This window comes from Acomys russatus, chromosome 10 (assembly GCF_903995435.1).
Source record: "Acomys russatus chromosome 10, mAcoRus1.1, whole genome shotgun sequence".
NCBI lineage: Eukaryota > Metazoa > Chordata > Mammalia > Rodentia > Muridae > Acomys > Acomys russatus.
The window spans coordinates 36,430,394-36,443,921 of record NC_067146.1 but is presented as its reverse complement, the minus strand read 5'-3'; the positions used below and the strand labels follow the sequence as shown (position 1 = coordinate 36,443,921).

The 13,528-nt window shown below is 42.6% G+C and overlaps 2 protein-coding genes across 2 annotated transcripts in view; one reads left to right on the top strand and one right to left on the bottom strand.

The window, feature by feature from the left end:
* LOC127194128 (protein lifeguard 2-like) overlaps window positions 1-2,194 on the bottom strand; it is a 28,540-nt gene extending 26,346 nt beyond the window's left edge. The window contains exon 1 of the mRNA XM_051151483.1: window positions 1,908-2,194. Coding sequence (XP_051007440.1) covers window positions 1,908-2,194 — 287 coding nt within the window. The remainder of the gene's footprint in view (window positions 1-1,907) is intronic.
* Gatad1 (GATA zinc finger domain containing 1) lies at window positions 1,898-11,927 on the top strand. The gene is made up of 5 exons (XM_051151999.1): window positions 1,898-2,432; window positions 2,892-3,017; window positions 4,653-4,712; window positions 9,255-9,438; window positions 11,629-11,927. The coding sequence occupies exons 1-5, from the start codon at window positions 2,193-2,195 to the stop codon at window positions 11,817-11,819; spliced, it is 801 nt and encodes a 266-aa protein (XP_051007956.1). The 5' UTR covers window positions 1,898-2,192; the 3' UTR covers window positions 11,820-11,927.
* The last annotated feature ends 1,601 nt before the right edge of the window (window positions 11,928-13,528 follow it).

The following is a 13,528-nucleotide window of genomic DNA, read 5'->3' as shown; positions in this document are numbered from 1 at the left end:
GTGTCTACCTCCTCCACAAAGCATCGTTCTTTTATATGCTGTTAGAACCATTGTACCATTTACTCCAGGGACTTTTTTTAAATTTTCCACACTGGCTGCTCAGTGCAAACCTTGTGTCTCCAAATCCTGTAGATACCTGCAATCTTATCACTGGTTTCTGAGAAACACAAGAATGTCAGCTTTTAAATTCAGAGCTAGAATTACACAGTAGTGTTAGAGGAGGTGGCTCACACCTCAGTACGGAGATAACGGAGGAGTCTGAGGAAGGAAGGGAGGGAGGCTTGAGGCCACTGTGGACTACACAGTGTGTGCCAGAAGAGCCTGGGATAGAGTAAGATCCTAATTCAAATAATCAACTAGTGGCTAGGGAGATGGCTCAGTGAGTAAAGTGTTTGCCATGAAAGCCTGGGGTCCTGAGTCTGAACTCCCAGCATCCATGTAAAAGGCCAGACAATTTGATTAGGACCGGGGGCATCCTGGACAGGAGAGTTCCTAGGGTTTGCTGGTTAAGCCAGCCTAGGTTAATTGGTAAACTCCAAGGTCAGGGAAAGACTGTAAAAAATAATATGGAAAATGGTTGAGGAAGAACCCACAATGTCAACCTCTAGCCTCCACATACATGTGCTTATGTGTATGCACCCACATGCATGTGTGCTCATACATGTATGAACATGTGCACATATACCACACATAAAACAACAAAACTCCACTAAAAATGCAGTTGGTTAACTCCATAAAAACTTTATTCACCTGTAACTAGCACTGAAGATTTCCCTCATTCCCTGGGCTAGTTTCCCAGGTAGCTTTAGACTGCAACTGTCATATCCAATGTTAAGGCTTTATTCTATCAAGTTAATAAAAGTCTTTTTCAGGTGAAAGGCATATTGTGTTTGGTTTTGCTAATGGCCCTCCCAGAGAACTGCTAGTTTTGCAGTGATTTAAGTCCATATTTATGTGTGTCCAATTTTTCAAACTGAAGTTCACAGGAAAAAAAAGAGATACATTCTTATAGCAATTGCTTCTAATTAAATCAGCATTCAATGTAATCTCCAGCAATCTTCTTTGGAATCGTTTATGCTAGTATAATGTATTGCTTGTTCATTATACAATAAGTTGATGTTGAGCCATAAAAGATACAAATGTCCCAGCTCTGAACTCAACTGTGTAATACAAAACTAACTCATAAACCCCTCACGTACAGTATTCACTGCACAACAATGCTACACAGTCCCAAATTACTCTCATGTGTTCATGTTGGTATTTCAGCTCTTTTCTGTCTGCATGTTTTTAGTATGACATTTTCTAAATTCTTTGCGGGGGCGGGGCGTGAACATTCTATTCAAAAGGTAAGAAGTATGTCAAGCAAGAATGCTAAAAGTTTCATAGATAGTGGATGCTAATACTGGATCTAGTCCCTCCAGCCCTAACACACCTAGCTTCTTATGTGTGTATTGGCGTTCAAACTCAGGCCCAAAAACTTGCTCCAGAAGAACTTTACCTATGCAGTCACACTGCTTCTCAGCCTCCAAAGTAAATAAATAAATAAACAGCTAAATTTATCAAGTAAAAACAGGATACTTGGGTAAATGTGAATGCCAGATAACAATTATTACATGGGCTACTCTCACTAAACAGTTAACTGTTGTCCACTTGAAATTCACCTTTAACAGGAAATCTTATATTTCCCTCGCCAGTTGCACAACTTAAAGACTGAGTGACAGGCAATGGCAATTCTGTCACCGCCACTTCCGGCCAGTAGGTCGGGCTTCCGGAGTCCTGAGGCCTCCGTGGCTCACATCGGGCTTACCAGGCCCCGCCCCTCGCCGGGAGCCCCGCCCCTCGCCGGAAGTCCGGGTGGGCGGAGGTGGGGCTCCGGTCACACTCTGGGCTCCCGCGGCCCCGCCCACCCCGGGAAGCGTCCCCCGAGGTCAGAGCTGGCTTTCCCGGGAGGTCGGGCGGTGTATCGGGCCTGCGTGCCCCGCGGGCGGCCCAGCTCCAGGGCTGGGTCCCGGGCTGCGGACGCCCGCTTCCCGCCACCAGGGCCGGGTGGCGGCCGCTGGGTACCGGCGCGGGCGGCCAGGCACCTCAGACCTTCCAGTCGCCGGGGTGGCAGGCCGACCCCCGGGCGGCCCGCGCAGACGAGCGCCATTCCCGTGTCGCTGCGCCCGCGGGGGCCGCCCGAGCCGGCCACCATGCCGCTGGGCCTGAAGCCCACCTGCAGCGTGTGCAAGACCACGTCGTCCTCCATGTGGAAGAAGAGTCCACAGGGCGAGATCCTCTGTCACCACTGCACGGGCCGGGGCGGCGGGGGCGGCGGCGGCGCGGGGGTGGCGGGCGGGACCGGGGTCGCCGGTGGCGGCTTCGGTACCGCCACCTTCGCCAGCACCTCGGCCGGCCCTCCGCAGAGCAACGGGGGCGGGGGCGGCAAGCAGGTGAGCTCCCGGCCCCAGGGCGGTGCACGCTGAGCTGCAGAATTCCCCCCACCCCCGAATACACAGTGTCAGTACAGCTATCTGTACTGTGGTTATAGGCCGAGTGCCTCTTTCCCGTTAAATCCTTGCTCTTATGTTAAATTATTGAGTCGTTTAAAATGACAGCATTAGGCATCTACTGTGAGATAGGCGGGAAAGGTGGTGGTGGTGGTGGTGGGACGGAAAGGAGGTCTTTTTCTGTAGGATAGCTCAACAAACGAATAATAGTTCCCGCCTTGGCCTCCACCCACTCCTGTCCTCTTCCCTCCTGTAAACAGCGCCACCTCTTGGGTTGACTCAATTTAGCCTCTCAGTTTTTAGAACTATTTTAACAAAGTGCATCCTCTGTTCTTTGTGAGATTGCTATATTAGCTTTTTTGAGCACAGTTTTAATTTCTTTTTCTCTAAATTACATAACAGAGTAAGCAAGAAATTCACAGAAGGTCTGCTCGGCTCAGAAATACCAAGTACAAGTCGGCTCCAGCTGCTGAGAAAAAAGTTTCCACTAAAGGAAAAGGGAGAAGACATATTTTTAAATTAAAAAATGTAAGATGGTTGTGGACGACGGTGTGTTTCCTGATGGGGCACTTTGTGTGGTGTGCCTTGCCACTGCTTTCTCTAGTCATCATTGAGCGCAGGTTGTACTTCCTGGGAGCTCTTTGGCAATATTCTGGAAAGAAGGCAAAGGTTCCCTAAAAGATGAGCTCTGTTGTAAGAAGCTTGTTATTTATAACGTTAGAAAAGCACTTTCTCCTCTCTTTCCCTCTAGCTCTTTTGTTTTCAATCTATAAACTATAAAATATGAGTCTAAGAGAAATATTTTATACTTTTTCTCAGTTTGTCACATTCTCTATGCAAAGAAAGAGAGATTATGCTTTGGTTTGATTTGGCTTGGTTTTTTGAGACAGGGTTTCTCTGTGATAGCCTTCGTTGTCCTGGACTCCCTTTGTGGACCAGGCTGGCCTCGAACTCACAGAGATCTGCCTGCCTCTGTCTCCTGAGTGCTGGGGTTACAGGCAGGTGCCACCACTGCCTGGCTACAGTTTTTTTGGTTTAGTTTTGTTTTTAAGATTTTTTTTAAAAAAATATTTATTTATTTTTATTACATATATAGTGTTCTGCCTGCATGTGTGCCTGCACACCAGAAGAGGGCACCAGATCTCATTATAGATGGTTATGCACCACCATGTGGTTGCTGGGAATTGAACTTAGGACCTCTGGAAGAGCAGACAGTGCTCTTAACCTCTGAGCCATCTCTCCAGCCCCCTATAGTTCGTTTTAAAAAACTGATTAAATTTGTTCATTGACAATTTCATGAAGTTATGGTTCTTGATGCATGGTTAATTAAGAAAACTTTTTTTGCTGGGCAGTGGTGATGCTCACCTTTAATCCCAGCACATGGAGGCAGGGGCAGGTGGATCTCAGAGTTCAAGGCCAACCTGGTCTACAGAGTGAGTTCTAGGACAGCCAGGGCTACACAGGGAAACCCTGTCTCAAGGGGGGGGGACCCCAAAACCAGAACAACCCACATCAGGTTTAGAAAGAATTTTGGATTCTCCATCTTTCAAGAATGACAAAGTCATGGGAGAGGCCATTTTTTTTATGTTCTAATGAAGATCGTGTTGCAATTTTAAAAAGGGATTTTAATGATGGAATTGTGTGGCACATTACTAAAAACCTCAGAGTTCAGACTAACACCAAAATATAAATTTTTTCATTTCCATCCTATCATGCTCTGACTTCTAGAGCCAGTACATTTCTATAATTGGAATGTTAATGTCTGCTGGAACTCTGAAAGCTTTGCGTTAGCTCTTAGCAGCATAATCAGAAACTTTACTTTTGGTTTTCAGCACTTTTAAATTATTGATAGTGGAAATATTCAGCTTCATCACATCAACATTAAGGAAATCTATTTGTGTGTGTGTGTGTGTGTGTGTGTGTGTGTGTGTGTGTGTATGTATACATTCTTGCTGTATAGCCCAGACTGGTTTGTAAGTTGCCATCCTGCCTCAGCTCCCCAAGTATTGCATTATATGTATCTGTCAAATTGTTTTCCTGAAGTTTTTGTCACCAATTTGTAATAATGTTTTGTTTTTTCAAGTTATACAATTCTCATGTGGTTGGAAGAGTGCCATATATACTTATTGATATACAAATATTTTTACTTTTGTTTTCTTTTAGCCTATCAAAGCTCCTGAATCTGTTTCTACCATAGTCACTGCAGAATCAATCTTCTACAAGGTACGCTTCCATGCTGGTTGAGAGAGAGAGAGACAGAGAGAGTGTGCGAGAGAGCGCAAGCCTGTGGTTGGGCTGGTTGTTAAATATGCTACTAAAGTACTGGCTTGGTCCCAACATCTGTGCACATTGTGTGCACAATGCGTGGTTACGCTTTTAGTTCCCTTCTAAGCTGCTTTCCCTCCAGGTGGCTATTATTCTTGTCCAGATGTTTTATGACTCAGGTAGGAGGGGAAGTTGCCTATGAGAACATGACGCGAAGGTGCTGAGGAATTGTTGTTAGATCCTAGTGTACAGTGTGGGTTATGTAAGAGGGAGTCATCCAGAGTGAAGGTGAGAGCTGCAGTGGTAGGGTGTGAGTAGACAGCGTTGACTCCGCTATGCAGTGGGTGAGGGGCAGTGTGTGTGTGTGTTTGGGGCAGGGAGAGGGACTGGGAAGAGTGAAGAAAGGAAGTGGTGGTCCCGGTGTATTGTATGAGAGTATAATCTATTTCCGTTTTTTTTTTTTTAAAGTTTTTAAAACTTGGGCTGGGGAGGTGGCTCAACAGTTAGGAGCACTGGCTGCTCTTGCAGAGGACCCAGGTTCAATTCCCAGCCCACAACCATTTGTGTTCCAGCTGTAGATCTGAAGCCTTCTCCTGGCCTCCTGGTGCCTCAGGCACACGCAGACTTACATGCAGTTAAAACAGCTATACACATAGAACAGACAGAGAAAAAAAACTTGCTAAAAGTGTACTGTGTCTGAGGAACATATACATATATATTTTCTGGGATATATCAGTTTATATCTGAAATCTCTGACTTTCTGCATTTGAAATATATCAGTTTTTATATGTAGACTATGTAAATATAGTAATGTGATTAGTATGTAGATTGGCACACCAGAGTAGAGAATCTGCTAATAGGCAGCTTCACAGCACTTCTACCTACAAGAAGCGCTGGAATATTAAGGGCAAATATTTGCTTTTCTAATATGGTTCATTACTTTACATGATAAAAAATTGCCTTGTATACAGTTGAACTTAACAGACATAACAAAGAAAACTGAACAAGTGTATTCTTAGTTCACTTTTGTCCTTAGTTCCTGCGCCATCATTTTGTTAATAAAGTAAGGCCTTCTGGGGCCAAAGCACACAGACACCCGTGACTTCTATGAGGGATGTGACCTCTCGTTACTTTTACAGTGGATGACACAAAAATGCCTCCAAGGCTGGCAGGCCTGGCATATCAGCAATCATTACATTCCTGTGGTGTCATGCAGGAAGCAATGGTGAGTCAGTGCTTTATGCTTGACCCAATTGGACCAAACACCTCATGGTACTCAAAAGGTTATGACCTCTGAGTGTATTTATTTGTGTTAGTTCACATATGTTTTAGTTTAAAAAAAAAAACAAAAACTCCGTCACAGGCCAGAGTTCCTCCTATGTTTCTCGAATTTCATACATTGTTAATCATTAATCATAAGATAAAGTTGAGTGTGTATGTGTGTGTGCGCGTGCACACATGCTCACATACACACATGCATGTATCCTGTGGGTCATGAGTGGGCTGAGCATTTCAAGCGTTTTGTTTTATTCAGTCTCCTCTTGGGTGAGTACTGTTTCCTTATTTTATGTATAAGGACATTGACTCATAGAGAGATTAATTAGTTTGTCCAAGATCGTGTACGGGGAGGTCATGGAGCAAGGCAGTCTGGTGCTAGGACCTAAGCCCAGGCGTCAGCTTGGCTCCAGGCAGCTGATCATGTTACTGGTCTCTAGTGTTTCTTCATCTGTAAAATAAAGATTGTAAGTAGTAATTACTTCCTGAGATTATGCATGTTAGCCACGTATCAAGGTCACTGGTCAATGAGTGATACAAGTGGCCACCATCACAGCTTCAGGTTTGTGTGGACTTCTCCAGCACTGCATGCTGTTCATAGGCTCGGGCTAGGAGATAAAAATCTATTTTACTGGTGATTTCTAGGTATGTGTTAGTGGAAAAGCATGTGGGACTTGTTATTGCAAGGGTTAGCCTTTTCTTATTGTTATCTGCTGCTATGTTTATTAAATAGTAAGACCAAAATACAGCAAAATACTCAAGTAATTTGAAGAGAGCCAGCATTGTGGACACTCACAGCAGAGCAGACATCACAGTGACAAGTTGAAGAGGTCAGTGTGAGCGTCTAAGCTAAGCTGGAGCCCTAGCTCAGGGATGAGAGAAGGAAGAACTGGAGAGGTGGCCCAGTGGTTCAGAGTATATACTGCTGTCTCAGAGGACCCAGGTTCAGTTCCCGGCACCTACACCCAATCACAAGTATCTATACTCCAACTCCAGGGATAAAGATGCCTTTGGCCTCTGTGGTGCCTGCATTCATGTGCACATATGCACACACACATACACATAACTAAAAAAATAATAAAAACATAGCAGAGGGAAATGGAAGGGAGTCACTAGGAATGAGAGGCAAGAGCATGGACATGCAGGAAGCAGACGGCTAGGTTACCTTTCTGGAGCACTGCAGTGTCAGGGCAGCTGCATGACCTTAGCATGGCCATTCCTAATCCAGCCTTCTTCAACAGCCCGCAAATGGAGACTGCTCAGATAAAGTGACTTAGATATTTGTGTGGTAGTCTCCCCTTATCTGCAGCATAGATGTTCTGGTTTATTACTAGGTATTCTATTTATTACTAGTTATTGCTGTCAATCCCTTACCCAAATTAGAAATTAAGCTGTATCATAAGTAAGGATATATAGGAGGAAAATTTGGAGTGTGTAGAGTAGCAGTATCCAAGATTTTCAGTATCTACTGGCATATTACAGTGTATCCCTACAGATAAGGGCGCCGGCTTGTACACTCCTCATGTGCGAGGCAGTGCTTGACGTCAAAACCTCACTAAGACCTTACCTTTGCATTGCTGCCACATATTAGTGATTCATATTCAGCACATATCTGAGTACCAGTGTTAAACAAATGCAGTCATTTATAATTTGGGAGAAAATATGTGTGAAGATAGCAGATAACAAACACAAACTTTATCTGATAAGTAGCTTATGACCTGAAATAGAAGGGCGGGAAAGGCTGCTGCTGCTGGGGATGGACTAATAAGTATAGACTGTGGCCTGCGGTAACAGTGCCCGTTTATTGTGACCCAGGTGTGAGTCACCTCAGACACATGAATAAGCATCCACCAGGAGAAACTCCTGGTCTGTCAGATGTCCATGTTGCAATTGAATTACTAGAAGTATTTATTCAGAACCTTTTTGTGGTTAAACTACACATATCTTAGCAGCTTTGGCTACTATGAAAGCCTTGTTTCAGGCAAACACCAGTCCTTCCCATGCTTGAGGACCTGTAACCTGTTGGAGACTATACCTACTTTAGGACGTTCTACATAGCATAAAGACCAACCATTATGGATAGTCACAGGTGAAAAATTTCCATCTCACTATCCAGGGAAGAGAATCTGGGATGGGTAGCAGAGATACAGGGAGAATTCAATGCCGGCATTGTACAGATTAGTTAATTGGATATAAAGTAGAATAGGAAATGAGTATATCATTATCATTAGATTGTTGAGAAGATATAAAACAGAAAGGACTTGGAGGAGACAGTTGTCAGTGAGTCCGGGAAATGTGGTAATATATCCTGAAATGCTGATTATAGTTAAAAAGGTTTTAGTTATTTCTTTTGGATTGAACATACCAAAGAAAGTAGATATGAGCTGTTCGTGATGGCGCGTGCGTTTAATCCTAGCACTTGGGAGGCAGAGGCAGGCAGATCACTGTGAGTTCAGGGCCAGCCTGGTCTACATAGTTCAGGACAGCCAAGGATACATGGTGAAACCCTGTCTCAAAAAACCCAAGGGGGAGGGGGAAGAAAGCAGGTGTATCTTCTATGAATAGACAACTGGGAAGGGCAATGTGTAGTCTGGTCTCACCAAGCAAACGCGTGGTAGTGCTGGAAATCACTGAGCTAGTTAATGCAGGCATGAAGTTTGCAGTTTCTACCCTGTGTGGATTTCAGCAGCAAGTCAAAGAAGTCATTTAACTTTTCTACAGTTAATGATTGTGTTAAAAAAAAAAAAAGGCAGGGATGGTATAGAGGATTTGTAGGCCAATGAAACTCTCAGTGATATGACCATAGCGGATCTATGTTATACATGTCACAGAGATTATATAGCACAATGATTTGTAAGGTAATTTGTGATGTTTTAGACATCATGATGTTATGTGTTTCACACGGTAATGGGGACACGGACAATAGAAGATGCTGTGTATGTGCTAGGTAGAGGGACTAGGGGAAGTTCCCTAGCTCTGCTTTCCATGATTTTGTTATGAATTCAAAACTGTTCTTAAAAATGAAGTCTTTGTTTTAGAATTAGAGACAGTATTCATGATATAAAGATCAAAGAATTTATATATAAATACTTCGCGCAGTTGTAAGCTGTCATATATGTGTATTATGTAGGTATTTTTCATTCAGAAGTGAACTGATGAATGAAGTTTTGTTTGTGGCTGTGATGTTACTATTTTAAATATAAGCGTATTTTCTGTTTCCCCCAGGGAGTATATTACCAAATTGGTGATGTTGTTTCTGTGATTGATGAACAAGATGGAAAGCCGTATTATGCTCAGATCAGGGGTTTTATTCAGGACCAGTACTGTGAGAAGAGTGCGGCCCTGACGTGGCTCATTCCTACCCTCGCCAGCCCCAGAGACCAGTTTGATCCTGCATCATATATTATAGGTAAGGTTGGCACTGCTTCTTACATTTAGCTAATTCTTCAATGCTTTATAAAAGAATGTGTTAGTCTGTGTCATAGTGAAATGTCACTATGAAGTGAGACCTAGGTGCAGAGACAGTGGCTGTTTGGTGAGGTTTTGCTTCCTGGCTTGCAGATGGCTGCCTTCTTGCTGTGTCCTCCTATGGTCTTTTTCTGTGTGCTTGATTATCTCTTAAAAGGACACCAGTCTTATCAGGTAGAGGTCCACTATTTTTTTAAATTAAAATGCAATTATATTTTCTCCTTTCCTCTAATCCTCTCATGTACTCCTCCCTATTCTTTCTCAAATTCATGGCTCTACTTCTTTTATTGTTAATTGTTTTATTATTGTATATATTAATGTATATTTATAAATACAACCTGCTCAGTCCATTTAATGTTACTTTACTCATACAATTTCAGGGCTGACCACTTGATAATAGCTAACCAGTTTCTGGGAGGCCGTCTTAGTTACTGTTCTGCTGCTATGAGGAAACACCATGACCAGTTCTCTCACTCTAAGTAGTTCTTAGTGTAGAGTTGAGGGAGCCCATTCTTTTGGCTTTTTAAAATCCTGGTTACCTGTCTAATGGTCCCATCTCTAGCATATAACATATAATAATGTTAGACCATAAAAATATGAATTTAGAGGCTTAAGAATAAGGTTTAATTCAGAATAAAAAAGGCATGTCATAAAGTAAAGAGCATTGTAGGAAGTACAGAGACATTTTATCGTTGATATTTGTTACTATGGACTTAGAACAGCGTGTGCCCACTAACATATGAAGTGAGTAAGATTTGTTTGTGTGACCAACACCTAAAAGAATTACACAGCTTACCTATAAAATTACTCAAAAACAAAAACAAGAACTTTCCTAATTATTTCTAAAAACTATAAAATTTCAGGACGTTCTACACAGCCTATGCAATATCCTATTTTTTAAAAATTATTTGTTGATTTGTGTATGAGTGCTCTGTCTGCATGTACAACTGCAGGCCAGAAGAGGGCATCAGATCCCTTTCTTATAGCTGGCCATGGCTACTATGTGGGTGCTGGGAATTGAACTTAGGACCTCTGGAAGAGCAGACAGTGCTCTTATCCACTGAGCCATCTCACCAGCCCATGACATCCTATCCTTATAAAAGCAAAACAAGACAAAACAAAGTTCATGGCTGAAATGGCACACTATACTTGGTTGATCATTTCAGGCATTCAAAAGATAGAGAACAAATAATTTTGGATAGACTCACACACACACAAAATGACTAGCTAATATAATTTTGAAAGTTCCATTTACTTCAGTTATCCTGTACTTTTCATTCTTCCTGTAATGGGCATGCATTCATTTTGCATCCCAGAGGGAAAGACATGTCCTTTAGTGAGAACTCCAAGGACAACTGTCATCCCACTGTTGCTCTGTTGTGGCATTTCAAGCTTGTTACATGACAAAACAGGCTGGTCTTGTGCCTGTAAGTGTGGGCCCAGCAGAGACCATGATGTCCTGACTGTTTCTGGCCTCCTCTCTCACTTCCTTTTCATCATCCCCAGAGTTTGGCTGCTTCCTTGCCGTAGATGGTGGCACATGGTGTGATGGCCAGAGCTTGAGCTCTGGGGCAGACTACTGATTTCTTAGCTCTCCCATTTGCTACCTGGTTACAGAACTTCACCAGTCATCCTTGATCTGTCTTTCCTCATGTGCTATATGTCAAATAGGAAAAAATAGTTCCTCATGAGGAAGTTGTGAGGATCCAAAGTATGGATATATGTAAAGTACTTAGAATAGTACAGGTGCCTCATGAAATACGTCACACTCACTATTGTGGGATCCTTTCTCAGTTGAGTCACTTTGTGGGAGGATGCTGTATTCCTTAGTCAGTTGAAGAAGAATAAATAATGGAGTGTGACTTCAAAGTAATACGTGTTTCAAGGGATGATGTCAGATAGGTCATCCCAAGAACGATTCCTCCTAGTCCTTAAGAATGCTAACACGCCTGTAATCCCAGCACTCTGGGAGGCAGAGGCAGGCAAATCCGGTGAGTTTAAGGCAAGCCTGGTCTACAAAGTGAGTCCATGTCTTTTAAAAAATCCAGTTTTTTTTTTTTTAAAGCTAACATTTTATAAAAATGATACCTGTGTTCAAAACTGTATTTAACTTTTCTCGGCTGCTTCTTAGGGCCAGAGGAAGATCTTCCAAGGAAGATGGAATACCTGGAATTTGTCTGTCACGCACCTTCTGAGTATTTCAAGTCCAGGTCATCACCATTTCCTACAGTTCCCACCAGACCAGAGAAGGGCTATATATGGACTCACGTTGGACCTACTCCTGCAATAACTATTAAGGAAACAGTTGCCAACCACTTGTAGTGACAAAACCTAACCTGGGGCACGCGTATGTAACATTTATGGAGCTTTGGTTTTAATCCCCAAAACATATACCTGCATCCCAAAATAAAACCCAATTTCCAGTTTTCTTATATTTATATTTATAATTTATAATATATGTGTCTCTTTAAAATGGTTTTTCTTTAACAGGCTGGCCTTACAGGTGTGACCATGGCTAGGTAAGGCCAGGTACTACTTCATGACATTCTCATGTGGAAACACGACTTGAGAAGTTTTTTTTTAATCCTACTACACAGTAATTATTAGCTTGTTTAGTACCTGTTGCTTAGAAAATCACAGAGTGAAAAAAGAATAAATTTGAAGTTAATCCATGTGAGTTTTTTCCAGTCAAAGTGGCAGAGCCAAGGGAAACCATTAGCAACATGTAGCATCTATTTTTCTATATAATTTATTTCTAGAGATTCATAAAATGAATTATACTTTACATAGGTACAAAACATTAAGTTTTACTTTTGTTGTTGTTGTCCAAGACAAGGTTTCTCTGTGTAGCCCTGCTGTTCTGGCCTTGAACTCAAGAGATCTCCCTGCCTCTGCTGTCTGAGTGCTGGGACTAAAGGTGTATATACTACCTCGCCAGGCTTAAGTTTTAGATTTCTGATCAAGTACTAAATCACTAAAATGTGACCAGTATATTTTACAAAACCAGTCTTTTTTCCCCTTTCTCTGGAAGCAGACCTTGGCTGCCTCAGTCCTGCAGAAAGCAATCGGTAGGTGATTTGATTAGCTGAGGCTCTTTAACACGTCATCTCAGGCTATAGGCACTGAGCTGCTCTCAGTAGAACTGCCCTTACTGTCAGCATCAGCTGCTCCTGTGAGACTCCAGCCAAGCCTTGCATCCACAGCACAGACATCCCTGCTTTCCACTTAGGCAGCAGCCCGTGCGAACTTGCTGTCTATTGCTGGGAGAGCAACTGCTGACGGGCTATGTTGAAGTGACTAATAGGTCACTAGTATTGATATTTAAAAGTTTCAAACCATGTGCTGAGGGCTCTCATGATGTGCTTTGGCCTGGGAGCCTGCTGCATATCCTTCAAGTGTACTTTGGTCACATGACGGGGAGGTGTGGGCAGGCACCCAATTGCTGCCTCTGTCCTGATTATCAAGACAGAAATTTTTAGCCACAGGAATTTATGAGAATTTGATTTTCATCAGACTATTTTACTCCTACAGTGCTGAAGTTAGGAAGAAGCATCTTCTTGCTTACAAAAGCTACAATAAAGTTTATTGCAAATACTGTTGGAACTGATTTTCTAATGGGTTTATTTTAGATTTGTTTATTAATTTCAACTACTTAAAAAGGAAATAGGATGCCTCTCCCCCAAGATGGTATTAAGTAGAAACATCAATCTTTTGATTATATCATTCACCTTACAGTAAAGAGCTGCACAGTGTTACATAGGGGACTCTTGGTTTAATTTGAATTGTTACCTCTGAATCAGGTGACGGCTGGGGCAGACAACTCTGGATATTTGCTATCCAACGAGGCACAGCAGATTTTGTATATGCTGTGAGCAAAACCACAACCCTAATACTACAACTGGAGAAACTGAGGATGACTGTGCTGCTTAGGTTTTTGTTTGAAGATGGAGGACAATTTTAGTTAGTTTAAAAGAAAAACTGCAAGGCAGGCAAGCTGTAAACCGCAGCAGCTACCCAGAAAGATGAGTGAA